We start from the raw sequence: 19,070 nt of genomic DNA on the forward strand, positions 1-19,070 counted from the left end.
GGCTATTACTCAATCTTCACTTTATACTTTCTTTATACTTAACCATCTTAATGGAATTAATGAGGGAATGAACATAGATACCATAAGTGCAAAAGAGTATCCACTCTTAACGATCCTCAGATTTCTTTGGGTATAAAGGTAGTTTCATGCATATCCTAATGATAACTGGTATAAGGTAAACTGCCGACTGCCCTTGATAACAAGGTTTCGAAAATGAATGTAAACTTGTATATCGATTAATTAGGACCGTGGCTAAACTATATACCTCTATAATTTTGTAAGAGATTTGGTGGGTGATCCAGAAATGGAGTGTCTAGCTCTAACAAACTGACCACGATTCTCACAAATAATATCGTTACCTGGATGTTAGTTACTATGCCAACTCGCTGTGTGACTTAACACATTACATTATCGCTACGTCCACCGACACCTGATAGACCTGGATACGTTTTGCAAGTACAGTTTCAGGCGGCAGGTCAGTAGTCTGACCGCCACCACGACAGTGGAATGCCTGTATAGGAAGACCGTCCCCGCATCTCCTGTAATCTCCTATTCAGTTTCAGACAAGATGGCGTCCTGCCGGCCATCTATTCAGCAGATTTTGTTGGTTTGGATTTTCGTCGTCAAATCCCTCCACCCTCAACCTCTTACCAGGTCGGACAAGACTGTCATCTTCTTTAAGAGGCATTTTAGAAGCTGTAAAGATGAACCAAAACGAAGTTCTATTGATAGTCAACTTCTTGTTTGCAATGGGTGCAAACTGTTGTATCACTTGCTTGATAACGGTGTTAGTACCTAAGCCGAAACGGCGCGCTCAGTGCAGTAAAGATGTTGACTATCCATAGAACTTGGTTTTCGTTCAAAACTGCCGTCTGCGCTTCATTCCCCAGTCGGAGCCCAAACTGACCAGTACAAAATCCCAATCTAGAACATCGCTGAAGGAGATACCCGCGTTAAAAAAGAAGCATTATTCTTCGTCAACCAAAGTAGGCAGTTGGTGGCCCATCTGACCGCCAGCAGAATTTTGTTAAACAAAGTCCTTTCTTAGAACCAATATGACAGCGCTCTGTTGTCTCTCATAAACATGTATAGGGTGGTTCGTTACATTTCATTCATGTATACGTTTACATAGTATGTATTTTATGTATAAATGTTTGGGTTTTATTATGAATGTACATAAATCATTGTAATGAAGTGAGACTATAATAAAACATCTTCCTGTCAGATATCTGTCTATATAACTGCGCTGTGAGGAACCTTCGGTCAATTTCGATCCAGCTTGACATCGGAACAATAAAAACGGCGCATGTAAAAAACATGGATATTCAAAGTTATGTCGCTCTACTAAATAGTAGACATTTATCGCATGCATGAGAGCACACCTCTTTACGAAACATTTCAGGCCTAATGTGAAAGTGCCCCAGACTGGTACACATTATTCGCTGTAATGTTCATGACATAGCAATTCATCTTAGAAAAAACATTGTCTGCTATATATATGTTAGAGTCAGATTTTGACATGAGTCAATTCGTGAGGTGACTAAACGTTTAGTCATTTCGTGAAATGACTGGAAGGGTTAGCCATTTTGAGCAACAACAATCAGTATACTCCAGTTATTTTATGAAATTTTACTTAATAACCAAATCTGCAAAACATCACTTGGCATCAGCATGGCTTTGTCTAACGCCGTGTCCAGAGCAGTCACACCCCACAAACCCTTGTCCACAACATACAGCTGAAATGAAATGCCATGAAATGACTGAATAATATTGATTGTTGTTTCACGGAATGAGTGATTTCAGAATCTGACTGTAACATATACAACAACTGCTACATACTCATTATAGGATGCCATAGATGCTTAGTGTTTGCGTATGTTTCAATCATAAATTATCCGTGTCAGTGGATCAATGTGAAACCGGCTTGTCAAACGGGCCTGTGAAATTCGAATCGTCAGCACGGCGTCTCAAGCACAGTAAGGGAAACAACTCTTTACACGTGCACCAAACAACTACTATAATTTATATGATTTTAATGACCGTTTTGTGAAAAGTTCGTATGGTCTTTAAGTTCTCTTGGGTAGTATAGATATTACAATTACTACCAACGCAGAATTCCGATAGGTATGTGTCCAAACTGTATCGGCACTTGCTTTTGGCGTTTCCTCCAATATATATAAAGTCGAATATCGGCGACAAATATTCCAGAATTCCTACATCTATCATACAGTGACCATCAAGCAGATATTCCAACAGGTTCCATAGCTGTCATACAGAGACCGTCCAGCAGATATTCCAGCAGGTCCTACATTTGTCAATTAGATGTTCCAGCAGGTCCTACATTTGTCATATAGTGACCTTCAAGCAGATATTCCAGCAGGTGCGACATTTGTCATATAGTGACCGTCAGTTAGATATCCCAGCAGATGCTACATTTGTCATTTAGAGATCGTCTAGCAGATGTTCCAGCAGGTCCTACATTTGTCCTATAGTGACCACCAAGCAGGTATTTCAGCTGGTGCTACACCATGACACATAATGACCCAATGAAATCATGACACCGAGTAATGTTTATCCTGGAAATGTCAGCTCATTCCTTAGACGACGTCAAGATGTCTCAGTTCAAACATCCACACCATATACCCTGCACAGACGACGGTTCCCTGTTAATGCCCTTGTTGGCGTTATCTCCGTTGTCGGAGAAAACCCGCCCTGAGCCGGATACAAGTCAATATACCGACAGCAATAAAACTGAGTGAAATCACGTTTCTGATTACCACCTGCATTCCACCCCGAAGTTGCAACTGTTTCTTAAAGGGAAAAGGCCGATAATGATAACGTATATTTTTAATCCATTCAAAGATACCGATTACATCATGAGCACGTGTCAATAAAACACTCTCCAATAGTGAGATGACACTATGTTCGTGAAGATATTGAGCGTGAAGATCATGCTCCAGCGTGGTAACCACAAACACATGCAAAGCCAAGTCAACTGTTTTTCTGAAATCTCGTCCAGACAACCTAGTCAGTTGCACAGGACACGTGTTTGTTCACCGTTTCATAGAAAAAATAGAAACATCGTGCAAATGGCTGTCATACGCCTGTTGTAAAATGAAACTTTGAAATGCAGACACAAAAGGGAGAATCTCACGGAACAATGATCGAGAGAGGAAAGATGACGATGAATACAATGAGGTCATCCCTTCTACCATAGTTGTGGATAGTGAGGGAGTAATCATGGGTTTACGCCGCACTTACTTCCTCAGGAAAAATATAATTTACCCTCAGATGTTGTCTCCCAAATAATGGGTTACCTTGCCATGCTGAATGTTCTGAAAATGTGTAATTAGTTTTTGTTGATTGAAAACCATTTCGTTGAGAAATCAGCAAAACAGAAGTTACCTATAACCATGGTTCATTGGTTTATTAAAATCTTCAGTAACCAAACATTTGCACTTTCACACAAGGTGAGCTACGTAGCCACTGGGTCTATTTTAGCGCACTAATAACAATAGCTAATTGTTTAAACTGGTAATAACTATTGTCAACAACCCACACCAAGAGTCGCACATACAGGCCCTTTTTGCCGTAGTCGTGGACTTTTTCTCATCACACTGGCCCGAGGGCAGCGACTTTAATCTCTCAACGCCTCCCCTCCGCATGTCCACAACGCACAACGGGATCCCTGCGGTAGCTATAGCTGGATACTTACACATACAACATGGGGTCTCCGCGGACCGCTATTGTCATCGGGGTGATCGGTTGCGCTGTCTGTCTTGGACTTGGGGTAGGCATTGGATATTTAGCCTGGTCAGATCCCCCTGCCGAAGCTGATGATGATGTTTCTATTCCCATCCCCGACTATCAAAAAAGGTAAGATAGTCTGAAATAGTTTCGTGATGGACGCGCCTCACGATTTGAGAAGCGGGTCTGTCACACATTACACACGTCGCTCGTCTTGTTATCTGTTTTTCATGGATATAGGCAGAAAAATATATTCAATCCAGACTGTGGCATCATTTAGATGTATATCCTATACAATAATTGCTGAAAATACTTCTGCTGTGACGTATGATTAATTGTCACTGACAAATTTTAATGCATTGTATTAATGCATATGGACTTAGGAAAACAACCCAATCTCATTCCAAACGTAAGCCGGTATAGTGGTTTGTATATCCACTGATGGTAACGCCAAGTCAGAAAGAGCTCGCACACACGTACACCATGTCGTTTAACATGTATGCATAGGCCTGACATAGACCATTGACCAATATGTAAAACATTTTAACGGTCTTTCTATGTTAGCTTGCAGTGTCCCAGTTTTTCGAGCTTTTATCAACGTCTCCACCATGAAATGTACTTGGTAAATGTCACAACCTGCATTTGACAAACCTAACTCGCGAAGCTGTGAAACTTTTATGTCAAGGTACAAGGAAGTGGTTCACAAAAACGTGTGTCACATGCTGTAGACAACACTAGGGTAGTTCAGGTCGAGCGTGTAGACATTGGTAGTCGTATAGGTCATACTGTCGTTTTATACCCCTGTACATAAATCATACAGCTTGGGTGTCACCATGTGTCATAAAATTGAAAACTAATCGTGTAAACGTTTTGTACAGCTGTGACACACCTGTGTACATGAATATGCAGATGTGATATAACTGTTAACATGTTTTGTACAGCTGTGATACAACCATGTACATGAATAGTGCCGATGTGATAAAACGGTGTACGTGTACCATTCAGCGGTGATATAACCGTTTACATGTATCATACAGCTGTGATATAACCATGTATATGTATCATATAGCTGTGATACAACCATGTACATGAATAGTGCCGATGTGATTAAACGGTGTACATGTACCATTCAGCCGTGATATAACCGTTTACATGTATCATACAGCTGTGATATAACCATGTATATGTATCATATAGCTGTGATACAACCATGTACATGAATAGTGCCGATGTGATTAAACGGTGTACATGTACCATTCAGCGGTGATATAACCGTTTACATGTATCATACAGCTGTGATATAACCATGTATATGTATCATATAGCTGTGATACAACCATGTACATGAATAGTGCCGATGTGATTAAACGGTGTACATGTACCATTCAGCGGTGATATAACCGTTTACATGTATCATACAGCTGTGATATAACCATGCATATGTAGCACATAGCTGTGATACAACCGTGGCACATTTCTTATACATTTATTGCCATCCGTCTGTTGGGAACGTTTTCAAGCATTACCTTACCTTTACGTGCTGTTTTCGCTGAAGCATACATTCCTTCCGGTAAGAAAGTCTGTAAGTGATATGGTTTGGGATGCTGGATGGGTTTTGATATCAGTGAGTATAATTATATGATGTATGTTTGCACCCAGTGGTGTCTTCTTCAAGTGAAGATGACTCGCTGGCTCGTTTTAGGCATGTCATGGTATCCCAACTGCGTAGATTGACGCTGATGATGTCAGTCACTAGACTGTCTTGTTCAGACACAATTATTTACAGACCACAGCCATTAAACTGGAATATCCCCGAGTGCGGCTTTAATCAAGCAAGCAAGCAATCTCTCTCTATCTCTCTGTCTGTCTCTCTCTCTCTCTGCCTGTCTGTCTGTCTCTCTCTCTCTTTCCTTCCCTCTCTCTCCCGCTCGTCACTCCTCATATGGGTACACTGTGTGAAACCTAGTGACTATTGTGATTTCCCTGAAGAAAAACATAAACTCACTCACTCACTCTAAATTAACAGTTCTGAGATACGTAAAGGCACTGTGAAGGATGAGTGTTGTCACACAAGCCGATTTAAAGAAACCCTGTTATATATTCACCACAACTGTGCTCAACTGTAGTGGACTTTTAAAAATTACTCATGCGGATGGAAGACACAACTTGACACCCAGTTTGTACACAAAGATATACCCAACATCAACAAAAACTCCATCGCCTTAACAACCGCATGCATACATCCTTGCCTTCCTCGAAATGAAAACCAACTCACAAATACACCTTTTTTTTGAAAAAAAAAACCCACCCAAACAAACAGCATTAACAGAAGACTGTACAGGGCAACTTCAAGATGAAGTCACGACGTTGCTTTTACCTCGTATGAAAGTGTCGTGTTTGTGTAAACAGACTTGGTATCTCCCGTATGTATGTGTCGACTCAATTCCTCTTTTCATAAAAGTACGTTACTGCGAGGCACGTTTATATACAGCTGTTTGTGATTTGATTTATACAGCTATAGCGCCATTTAGAGGTAGGTATAACGTACCACACGAATATAAGTGCATATTCATCACCCTTTCACAATGTACTTTCACCCTCAAGAATCTTGTTCGCCCTTCGGCAAATTTTATTTGAAAACATCCTCTTCTGTCAAAGCGCAGGTGTTTGTGGTTTTGCCGAGCATGCGTGCTGTGGTACAAAATTTAATCCATACATCACTGCTGTTGCATTTGCTTCAATAATATTTATACACAATAATAACCAGTATCTCAGGTGGCAAAACGACGGTTGTCACTAAATAGTAAAAATTACAATACTTGAGGGCGAATGAAAGGATACCCTTCAAGACTGACCAAACAGGTTACAAATTATATTGTACCATGTACTGGGAACACTCAAACACTGCAAAGGGAAATTCACAACAAATATGGCACCAGTATCAAAGACGTCTCCACTGAATCCCTATGTCTTGATTCATTAATAACAATGTCCAAACATGGATATATATCTTATTCGATCGGATTAGTATCTGTTTCACAGTTCCAGAAACATGTCTTTTCTTTCCTTCCAGCCTTCCTTTAAATTTCAAACCCCAAGTAAAGAAAGTCTACATCTGCCTCAGGTTGCGCAATTCCAAATCTCCTATCTCACTGGGGCTCCTTTTAGATAAACATAGTGTTTCAATCAAAACTTTCAGAGACCGAGCGTTAATCTACCAGTTTAAGGGATCCCGTTATTTGCGTTCGAAAGTTCATCTTTATGTTTTTTTGGCACCCCATGCACTGTTACATATTCATGTGTGATATTTACAAACGCAGTTCCCCCAAACATTAGTTATTGACCAAGAAAGGCATCCAGATTGGCCAGTGTGCTGGTCATGTTATTTACTCGCCAACCTTACACTACCTCCGCTTGATGTTTCAGGCTGATGATGTTGACACAAAGAATTGACAATGTAGCTTTCGCAGCGTGCAGAATTTGCGGGTTGTTCACTCTCGTGACAATCCTCTTGTGTCAGTACGGGACAGAATGAAAAAGAAAATCAAACAAAGCAACCGCTGCGTATCTAGTTTACTTGCTGTCGTATATGTTTGGTAAATATGCACAGTATTAGAATGGCCTTTGTACAGTGTAGCAGTTTTCATAAACTCGTTACTGACACTACATACAGATCCATTTAGTGCGTCTCAGAGACTAAGAAACAAGCATCCCATTCACTGTTACATATTTATGAAGTAATTGTATCACATGTCTTAATGTTTTAACGTGTATGAATGAATATTCATGGCGTTACACGCATGTATCATAATATCATTATTAACATATCGCTGTGCAATCCTTTCTCGAATTGTTGGAATTTAATTTGAATTAGAGCCAAGTCGTAGTTTATCAAGAATTTTATAGATTGAAATAACAATCAGTGGGATTCGAATTTGTTTCTGGTGAAGGATGCTAATAGCTACCGATGGGAACAAAACTGAACTCATTGTTGTCAAAGGTTGTTATATATAGTGTATCTCGAGCTCAGGAAACAAGATATTTCTAAAACTATAACTAAACTGGAGATATTCTTTAGTACTATGTCATATTATTGTTATAGTGCAGAATAATACAGGGCAATTTACTGAAAAGAAGGCGCCAGCAACGGTAATCTGCACTATCGTCTATACTGAAGAAAGAAGAAAACAACAACCCATTCTACATGGCCGCCATCTTGAAGATGGCGTTACGTCATTATCACTCAAGACGTCGTCTCGTGAGAAGGAAGTAAAATGCACATGTGGAAGTCCCTGATAGTTTGTTGGTTTTGTTGTTGTTACAGCTGCAACACCAAATGTACTGAGGAAGCTAATGTAGCAGCATCATGCTCCCCCGAACTCCCCCGTTATTATGTAGCACATCACCTGAACGGCAAAACCATCACCGTCGACGGGGTACTCGACGATGATGCTTGGAAGGAGGTACCTTGGACGGAAAACTTTATGGGTACGTCACGTTGTATGACTGGTGGGTGTCACGTCACATTGTATGACTGGTGGGTGTCACGTCAAGTTGTATGACTAGTGGGTGTCACGTCAAGCTGTATGACTAGTGGGTGTCACATCAAGCTGTATGACTGGCGGTTGTCACATAACGTTGATTGAGTGGTGGGTGTCACTTCATGCTGTATGACTGGTGCATGGCATGTCACACTGTATGACTGACTGATGGTGATTCACGTTATATGATTGATGGGTGTCACGTCATGCCACGGCATGCAAGTTGATCGGTGTTTTACAGATAGATGTGCATAATAAACGGCATGTTTACTTCTCAAAGGTTCTTTCCAACATATATCTTTCGTAGAATTACCCACTACTGTTTATAATGACTCTTATGTATACACAATTTATAACTACTATGTTGCTAGACATCCGGGGCCCTCAATTCCCAGCGCCCCCTGTTGAGACGAAGGTGAAACTCCGCTGGGACGACCAACTGCTGTACGTCGGCGCATATTTGCAGGAACCTCACATCTGGGCAACAATGACAGAGAAAGACTCGCGAAGTAGGTCCCAACATCAGAAAATACCGACTAATGCCTACGAAGGGAACAACTGAAATAAGTAAATGCTTCAGTAATTGAGCCTTTCGTGTATCTAAGTTCATCTTTCTGTCCCACATGAATGGCAGGAATATATACGGTGGGAAAAACCCAAGGGATCATATGAAAGCACAAGTGTTCCTTTAGTTTTTTTCAGGCGTCTTCAAAACCCATACGATACAAAGCTTGTGAAGAAAGAAACCTTGGAAAAAAGATAAAGAAACACTTGCGCTTTTTTATATGATCCAGCCTTGTTATAGCTGGTCTGCTGGTGAAAGCAGCTTAAAACACAACTCACGTACTAACCCTTATGTGTGACCACAGTTCATATCCTGCTACTTCGTAACCAGAGAGCTGAGGGCAAGGGAGGTAATAATTTCAGATATGTTGTATTTCATTTAAACAGAAATACTACACAGATCCTAATACAACGCAGCGTTTGTCCTTTGTACATTCTTTATAGCAGTATAACAGCCCTAGTTCTATATCGAAACTGTGATAAGCCCGGTTAAAAGAGTGTGTATACCGTATGTGTGACATGATATAAACGCCATAGACCCTTAAACTTCTCTACATAAATGCTAAGAGATTCACACTTAAGGTTTCCTCTTGACAAACATGCTGCTGAAACTTACACATCATGTGGGATCATATATGTAACAACACCTTTCCTTTTAATTTCAGTATATCAAGAAAATGCATTTGAGGTAAGACGTATTTTAAGTGCTTCCGCCTGATAATTTTATGAATATTTGATTGAGTGAAATGAGGAAAATGCGGAATTAGGTTGCTTTTGAAATGATATAACTTAAATCTGTATGTGTGCACATGTGCGCGTGTGTTCCCGTGGGTGTTTCATAGACTTGCTATCATCACACTGAGATAGCATGCTACAGTTGCAATATTGATGCCACATAAACCGAATCTTGCGTTATTCCCTAAACGCCGGACGCTAGGCACCATATCTTGTAAGATGCTGCCACAATCTATCCACTTTTTTAATGCTATGAGTCCCATCACCCTCTACTGATGGTCGGAAAGCGAGACCCTAATAATCAATCTGATTGTACCTCAGAGGCGTGAGTCATCAACAACGTCTCGCCCAGGCTTAATGTGGATGTCTCCTCCAGTCTTAACGTAGGTGTTTCGTCCAGGTTTAATGCGGGTGGACCCGTGAAGGTCCGGGGTAGAATAGGCTTGCCATAAAAGGTGACTATGCTTGTCGTAAGAGGCTCGCTGACTTGGTGGACACATGTCATCGGTTCCCAATTGCGCAGATCGATGCTCATGTTGTTGATCACTGGATTGTCTGGTCCAGACTCGATTATTTACAGACCGTCGCCATATAGCTGGAATATTGCTGAGTGCGGCGTAAAACAAAACTCACTCACTCACTTAATGTGGGTGTCTCGTCCAGGCTAAATGTAGATGTCACGTCCAGGATTAATGTAGGTGACTAGCCCAGTCTTAATGTAGATGTCTCGTCCACTCTTAATGTAGGTGTCGTGTCCAGACTTAATTTAGATAATGCAATGATTTTGACTACTATTGATAAAGTATCTCTGGTCTTCCAGGTGTTCCTTGATGTTGATAACAGTATGAGTATGTGAGTACCTTATTAACAATATCCACAACATGCGAAATCTGTTGGAGACTCACAGAGACACACACAGACACGCAGACACACACGCACACACAGACAGGCACACACATAAAAAAAATAACGGCGAAATGTCATTGTTCGAGTGTATCCATGTCTCATGTGTGCTACCTTCAGGAAAAGACCATCTACGAGGTATAGAATATATTGCCTACATGTACTTTGCTTATGTTGACGCAGGTACAAGGAGATAGAGATAAACGCACTGGGCACCACCTGGGATCTCATACTATCACGGGTAAGTCAGGTCAAGAGGGTTGATGACATGTACAGCGATGTGTCATGTAATTTAAGTCTTCAAATAGTGGTAAGGCTATCAGTGTCTCCCAATTCATGCAAACCCCGTGCTTTCATGTCGACGTGAAATTAATAGTTTCTTTAATGTCCAAATGACAAATACTCTTAACGTTGCACATATATGAATATAGGTCAGCCTGATCTTCATCTATACAAATATTACCGAAGCAAAGCTAGCCGATCTACATAATACATTTTTAAAACGGCATATAATTAGTTACACAATTAGTGAAAAACGGTTGTTTAATTTAAAAAGATAAATCCCCGAAGGCCCGCCCTATTGCTGGTTCACGCTTGGGATGGGAAACACAGATTAACATCACGGGTGCCGAATAATCCTTTCTGTTTTCGTTGAACCTCCTTGATAAATAATGTTTCATCAGGTAGGGACCAGATGAGGTTTTCCGAGAAAGCGTACACCATGTATCGACATGTGTACAATACATTTTGAAGGCCCCGGTTACCTGGGTAGGCGGGAATGTGATCTTAAGTATACCTCGCTGTGTGATGAGTCTCGTGCTTGTACGCTTCATGGATCAGTTTACTTAGTAGCTGCATAAATCTCCACATAACAAAGGCATGTTTATCAAAAATATATCATGGAAATTTGTCGGGCAGGATAGTCAATATGGCCTGGAGAGTATCTCCTTGAGGAAAGTTTGTAATAAGAAAGAAGGAAAACGCTTACCAATTGTAAGATGTCTGGTGTGAAGGTTGTGTCGTTTATTAAGATGTTGTACAGGTGAGGAGAGTGTATTGTTTGACAATAGGTGGGCAGGGTTAGGTTTCAGGGCCAATAAAACACCGTTATTCTTCATAAAGATCCGGTTTAGAATAGGTCTTTCCTATGCTGGGTCCCGTCTAGCTTAAAGCAAGATGGCGGGCGCAAAAGTAACCGGCAATCTCTGCTTGTCGTTACAGCCGATAAACGGATCGGATGATCAAACTCGCAGACTTAGTTGATCACCTTAATATCTGGTCCATACCCATTTATTTACAAACAGGTGGAATATTGATTTTATGGGAGGGCATGAGATTCCCAATAAATGCATTATAAGTTGTTTATTGGTCACGAAGGGAGCATGGGTTGAGGGCTCATGTAACATAAACAAACATTGAGGATACCTCAACCCATGGTACCAGAGGGACCAGTGAACAACGTACTTACCTTACCGAACACCTCAACGTTAATTTGGAACTGTTTGAGGCATGGGTATCTGATTGTACACTTCAGCCAACCCATGGGAATCAAACGATTCGAAATTGTATCCTGCTGTTTTTCTCCGTTGGTATTGTTTCAGTAAAGTCGCCTCGATGTAATTCCCCTTCTTAAATACTCACAGGGACTACATTTGAACGTTTTGTCAAAATGTATTTATTGGTAAGAGTCAAATGTTTTCGATGCCATCGCCAGATTTTTGCGGACGACACAAGAAAAAACATAATTAGAGTTATCTCCCTTGCATCGATTTCCATTCGCGAAACATTGGTAATTTCCATACGTAATGCGTCATTTAATGTTATGCGAGATAAAAAAAGTAATTACCACGAAGTACAGAATGAGCTGCTATTGGCAGCGGGGTATATTGCAATGTACCACGCTTGTAAGAGAGGTACATTGAAAATAACAGAAGAGCGCATAGTCAGTTAGAAAACTACATTTATGTGTGAGGTAAGATAAATTGTGATGCCCCAAACTTTGTGGTCCTTATAGCTGCACGAATTCACCCTTACTCTCTCCCTTTCCAGGCGTACATGGACGGAGGGGATTGGAAGGACTGGGAGGGCATCCAACAGAAGGGGGTGTACACGGATGGGGCTGTGAACAACGCCACGGTGCCAGGTACCCGTCAGCAATAAACAGTGCCATACTAACATATATGTCCAGTTGAAACATATCCTGGAAAACCATTCCGATACCTATAAGAAATGTTTATAAATACCAGAATCCGGATACCAAATATATCTGCTTACACTTTACTCGAACACCTGGGGTCATTACTGATTTTCGTTGATCAATTCATGTAAGTTCCAACACTGTTTAGAATTTTAAGACAAGTGAAATAGCAGTACCAGCGTACAGTGTGTTCACGACGAGGTGGACACCTGTCATAAACATGTGCAAGTGTAATCCAGTTGTATTTGTGATATCTAGGCGCCTATATACATTATATATTATTTTAGACACCGTTCCGAACGTGTAGGTTACAATGCAGGAATAACTGAACCTTAGATATTAAAATTAGTAATATTATTACCATGTTTCAAGTTTTTGCCTATAAAAGGATATTTCATGCTTGATTCTGAACCTCCAACGTCTTTACGCTGTGACAGCTACTTTCTGGTCCATCGAGATGTCCTTCCCATTTGCCAATCTGAGTCAGAACACAAGCAGATCAGATCGCCCACCTGTGGACGGAGAGATGTGGTTCATGATCCTTGCCAGGTAGTGTATTAGTAGTGGACAAAGAAATGTGGTTTATGATCTTTGTCAGGTAGTGTATTTGTTGGGAACGGACAGATGTGGTTTAGGATCCTTTTCGGGTGGTGTATTCACAAATACGATGACTGCGTTAATGAATATGTGTCCACATAATGTCGTTGATGATAATCAGGAGATGAAACATGCTTGAGACTGATTGGTCAAAATAGACTTAAGATTTTTTGGCAAGAAAAAAAAAGTCAATTCCTCTAAATGGAAACCGTTCCACACACAAATCCAATCGCGCGTATGAATGCCGCGATCTATCAATATATTCGCATAGCCTGCATATAGCGATTCGTATTCTGCCAATGTCGAAACATTATCACATGTTTTGGGGCAACTTATTCTAAAACAGTTTAACACAAACAGGTAAACAGTGATATTTGATATCAATACGCTGCATATATTTCTTTGATAACTACCAAAACAAAAGTTAAATGTCATGCACATTTGATAGCTTATGACTTAATCATCCATACATAGGACTAAACCGATCTGTCACACATGCCCAGGGTGTTGTCCTACATGGTTATAATAGCGCTACGACATTATGTTTTCATTGTTTATGGTTCAATCTTTTTTCAAGTGCTCCTTTCAGTAAAACATAAATCATATAACGAGAAAATGAAATAACCTCTTTTCAATGTTTTTGTCATAAAACTACTTTTAAAATAAAGACTTGGACTTCTGCAAGCAATTGTGTTGGTAGATAACAATATATGACTTTTCCAGGCCCAGATATGACGTCGAAGCTCTTACAAACGGCTCATATCAACAGGTGGGTGTAGAATGTACATGCGTGGTATTTGATGGAAGAAGATAAGACAGCCACAGATATCTGAATACAGTATTGCATATCCCGAAAACGCTGTGTTTTTGGAAACCCTGTTGGGTTATGAGACAAATATTACATAAGTGTCATACTGTGCATGATTTGTTTGCCTGTACAAATTGTGTACAAAGAAATGTATGTACTTGCTGCATGTTCGTATTGACCTACAGAAACCCGGTACAGAAGCCTCCTGGTACTCATGGAACCCGACAGGGGCCGTCAATCTGCATCTACCAAGCAAGTAGGTGGTGTTCATTGTAGAACTGATCCTTCACAGTATAGGGCGTTTGATGTTGGTTGGTGTTCTTTGTAGATCTCATCCTCGACAATATAAGGTGTTTGATTTTAGGTTGGCGGTCCTTGTAGAACCCATTCTCCACAATATAAAGTGTTTGATGTTAGGTATTGTTCTTTGTAGATCTCATCCTCGACTATATTCGGTATTTGATGTTAGGTTGTGTTCCTTGTAGAACCCACCCTCCACAATATAAAGTGTTTGAAGATCATTGTACATTCCATCCTCGGCAATACAGGGTGTTTTATGTTAGGTGATGATCACTGTAGATCCCATCCTCGACAATACAGGCTAGGTTTTTTATGTTAGGTGGTGTTCCTTGTAGATCTCATCCTCGACAAAATAAGGTGTTTAATGTTCCTGCTGTCACTACAGATGTACAAAGAAAGTAGGTGGTGATCGTTGTAAACGCCTTCCTCTACAAACCAAGGTATTTTTTCGCTTCCATGCAGCATAAGCATGTCATGAGAGAGTTGAGGTGTTATTTGTCTCTGTGTGGGACGAGGTGACAATCGCTTTTCGCGTCACAAAAAAGCAGACCTATCACTTGATAATATCTGCTGATCTACTTTCTGAAGTGTTTCGGTCTGCTGGTAATGTCTTTTTATGTAGCATTAAGTGGGTATAAAAGCTACCTCCTCACCCGTCACGCCCAAGTTAAAGTGATCGTTTGTGAGTCATCGTATTCATTCAGTCGGCCACTAAAACACATAGCGAAGACCATACATCACATTTTCATCATAGATCGCTCTTTTATATACAGAGTTTTAGTTAATCAAAGTATAGGGACTTAAATGCATACTTCGAGTTATCTGAGGTTAGACAAAACCGTAAGATGGCGATTACATAAGGAATACTCCGATACAACTAAAAGTTCGGTTCATCAAAGTTCAACACAATGGTATCTGACTGTATGACTGAGGGCACATTCTACAGGACGAAGCTACAACTCTGCAGTGATATTTGTTCTCTTGTTCCAACACGACATATTTGACTAACAGGTCCTTCAACTAACTACTGTCAACGTGACGGTATCAGTAGAGTCCGATAACCTTTAACAAAGTTTGAACCCTGTCGCCACGTACTTATAAGCGCTTCGGACATTCTTTCCTAACAAAATGTATTTCAACTGCAGATGGGGGCTCCTGTTCTTTGAGACTGACGCTCCAGGTGGAGAGTCCAGGCCTGTGGTGGACAGCAAGCGATGGATCACGTACCAGGCATTGTTCGATGTCTTCAATGCCCTGAAGGTGACTGGGTTATGTACATTCCTCAAATACAGCGTAGCGCAGCTTAGCTGTGTGGTTGGAGTGTGGTGTCCTGGCCCCGCTTTCTCGAAACAAACTTAAGTCTGAGCTTAGACTGAAGTTACAACTGTGAGTTTGGTCGGTAGATTACTTAAATTGTTTGGGCATTTTTTTAGAAAAAATGTAGTTGAGATGAAAATGTATCTGTTTCAATCTGCCAAATCCAGTTTAAAATTTGAGTACAAAATTTACTTTGTTTCTGGGCTTGTTTAGCAGTTATCGATGTTGTGGTATATACTAGCAGGTACTTGTGGTTAAAGTCAGATAATTATTCCACAACATGTACATGTATACGATGATAGTGGCACCACGCTAGGTCTAATTCTTACAATACTGACTCAAAAAAGCAAAACAAAACAAACAAACAAAAACCCAACAACAACAAACAAAACAAACAAAAACAGTACAACAAAAAAAAAAACAACAACAAAAAACAAAACGAAACAAAACAAAAACAAATACGACAAATAAAACCCCAACCTACCAATTATGTTGATGTGCCCCCTAGATAGTATTTACTTAAGGCATGGTTAATGTTTCCTCGTCGTAACATGTTGTCAAATTGTATTTGCGCAGATTCGACATCAAAAAAAAAAAAAAATCAATAAAATAAATAAATAAATAAAATAAAATAAAATAAAATAAAATAAACAAGAATAAAGAAACCGAAAATCACGACTGAATATATTGCACGAATATACTTCACGAAAATGTGAAGAATGAAAACAAAACAATACCGACACGAGGACATATATGGTTTGATTTGATCTTTGATCTATTTTCATCCTTTGTTTGAGCGCTTTTTCATCAAGACGTTTAAATATACCATGTTTTGACAAACAGACATGGCTACGTCTACGGTAGTAATGATATTGTTCTGCACGTTCCAGTCGTTCATGGCGGAGAGAGGGACCTATGTCGACGTGCTTACTGAACTTGACCTCCCTCTTTACGTCACCAGCAACAACTGTCTCACCACCGTCAATATCACCCTCGCCGGCAACGGATTCGACGTTACCATTGAATCGAAGAAGGAGCCTGGGGTCATAGGTCGTATCAATCAAAACAGATATGTGACGTTTTCCAGCGAGTGAAGGAGTCTCACGTCCACCATTATGAATGATAGAAACGTTGTCCTTGATAATCCAGTCTTCCTACTCAAGACGTGATAACTTGTTACCTAGCCCGTGTTTGTAATAATGGATATGATTTGTCCTGATGATGTAGATAGAATTTGATAAAGAAACTGGTCGAGGCATCGTTAAAGCAGCGCTGTTGTCCGTCAAATGTGGCAGTCTCAGCAAGTTTTGATCGAGACGTTTGAAGATCTTAAATTTTTCCTGTTAACCCTTTACATGTACATTTTTCAACAGAATTCGATTAACAAACTAGCCGAAGCGTTCTTCAAGAAACACGTCCAGCAAATACGGTGCAGTTTTAGCAAGTTTAAATGTCATTTTCCTGTAAACCTTTACATTTTTCAACACAGTTCAACTTTCAGCCTCTTTGTAGCACTGCTAATTACCCTAGGACGGTGTCTTTATCTCGAATCTTATTAACATTATATATGTTATAGTTCTCTCTGCAGCTGCTGGAGGTGAGCGTTCTCCTATATGTTCCGCACAACATGTCTCAACGTACTCCTTGTCTTAATGATAGCGAGAACAATGACGAGAAACACACATAATCACTTTTCAGCTTGGCACTTTGTAATGCGAACCGCCACAATCAGTTGTTCTCATCACTCAAGAATGTTAAGGTTGGTTGTGAACTCAGTTTATAGGACACGTGTCTAGACTTGAGCTGGACTCTTTTCGGTTTATCACTTTGTGTCTGGGAGACGAATTGAGGCAGCGTGTCTGCCATCCTGTGTCCATGTTTCATGAGCCTGGAGAACATGTTTGCCCGAGCAGATGCAGTGACATGTGTATATAAATTATATAAGCTTGAATTTATCTCTCTATATATTCCACCGTTATGTCTTTTTATATTCATAAGATAACCAATCCGTGATTCCCAATCTACCTCCACTATAAGCAGTGTCCGTACTTAATTATTTGACGACTTCAACGACAACGACAACGACGACGACGATGATGATACAACGAGCACTTCCTGGGAACGGATTTAAAACGGATTTAACCTGTTATCGTGCTAGCTGTTTACTTTAAGTTTCTGTTTGGTTCATAATGTTTCTGACACTAAACTCTATAGTTAGACTCAATCATTAGACAGGAGTATTGTGTTGAATACCAGGCTGTTATAACTAGCCGAACCGTGTGTCAATTAAGCAGTGTCGGTTGTGCTTATTTTTATTGACATGAAGGTCTTTTGTTTAGAGTTAATATGCTTGTACTGAATCTACGTTCCTGTACCATCGTCTTCTTGAAAAAAAATCACCCACAGCTTGTGTGGTTAGATTGTACCAGCTCTTTCAACGAGGATTTCTTGCTTTATGGGGTATGACATTTAACGATTTGCATGAAGGTTTCTAGCTTTCTGCTGTATGACATTCAATGATTTGCGTGAAGGTTTCAGATGAACAAAAGTATTGACTTACACACTTGCATGCGTTTATGATCGGTTACACCACATTTTGCGATTACCTGATATCATCACAATTTTATGCTGATTTATAAATCCATGCTTATAATTCAATATTTTTACCATTATTTGAACCGGTTACGTTTTTCGTCTTGTTAGGTGTCGACCATTTTGAATCAGTAGGAATGTACTATATCCAGAGATAACTGTTTGTTGGGCATAATATACATGTGGAAAACACATTGTTTTGAAAAACTAAAGGGTCTTAAACCAACTCATACTTTTCGCCATGATGCCTTTTTTCTCAAGTAATAATCATCAAGTGTTATTTGTTTACATATTTGTATGTATACAGTTCATATATATTTTTCGAATAAATATCAAATGATACGCTTTGTATTGTCATGTATTTCTGTACCATATATTTAACCAGGGAGGGGTTCCGGATGGGTATATAATTCCTTTCGGGAAATGAATACAGACCAAAGCCAAAGATGCCAGGGGGATTCGGGATCAGAATAAAGGTCCCACGCAACATCTGTCATACGGAATCCAGGTCAGAATGAATTCATCCCTTTGACGCTAATCACTGGATTGTGTGGACGAGTATCGATTGTCTACGGACGGCCATATTACCTTACAGGATTCAGCCAAGTACGGCGTTTAACAAAACACAGTGTTTCTTTACACAGTATTACCCCTTACAGTTTGTATGGTTTTGACCATCTACAATCAATAACACTTTCATAATATAATCAGCTGGACATTAGAAACTGCTCTCAATGCGGACCCCCACCTCCCCACCCCCACCCACTCA

The 19,070-nt window shown here is 40.1% G+C and overlaps 1 protein-coding gene across 1 annotated transcript; it reads left to right on the forward strand.

Moving 5' to 3' along the window:
- The first annotated feature begins 3,462 nt into the window (after positions 1 to 3,462).
- Positions 3,463 to 18,646, forward strand: LOC137293769 (uncharacterized). The gene is made up of 12 exons (XM_067824483.1): positions 3,463 to 3,876; positions 8,072 to 8,235; positions 8,660 to 8,797; positions 9,518 to 9,540; positions 10,408 to 10,439; positions 10,674 to 10,731; positions 12,540 to 12,633; positions 13,125 to 13,236; positions 14,008 to 14,053; positions 14,278 to 14,348; positions 15,538 to 15,652; positions 16,600 to 18,646. The coding sequence occupies exons 1-12, from the start codon at positions 3,725 to 3,727 to the stop codon at positions 16,801 to 16,803; spliced, it is 1,209 nt and encodes a 402-aa protein (XP_067680584.1). The 5' UTR covers positions 3,463 to 3,724; the 3' UTR covers positions 16,804 to 18,646.
- The last annotated feature ends 424 nt before the right edge of the window (positions 18,647 to 19,070 follow it).

The sequence above is a fragment of the Haliotis asinina genome, chromosome 8 (genome assembly GCF_037392515.1).
Source record: "Haliotis asinina isolate JCU_RB_2024 chromosome 8, JCU_Hal_asi_v2, whole genome shotgun sequence".
NCBI classification, from domain to species: Eukaryota; Metazoa; Mollusca; class Gastropoda; order Lepetellida; family Haliotidae; genus Haliotis; species Haliotis asinina.

Bases quoted from the DNA above. Each gene is read 5' to 3' on its own strand.
- LOC137293769 (XM_067824483.1), top strand. From the start codon at position 3,725: ATGGGGTCTCCGCGGACCGCTATTGTCATCGGGGTGATCGGTTGCGCT. The intron at 8,236-8,659 runs GTACGTCACGTT...CTATGTTGCTAG, and splicing joins TTGGACGGAAAACTTTATGG to ACATCCGGGGCCCTCAATTC. The intron at 10,440-10,673 runs GTGAGTACCTTA...ATGTTGACGCAG, and splicing joins GTTGATAACAGTATGAGTAT to GTACAAGGAGATAGAGATAA.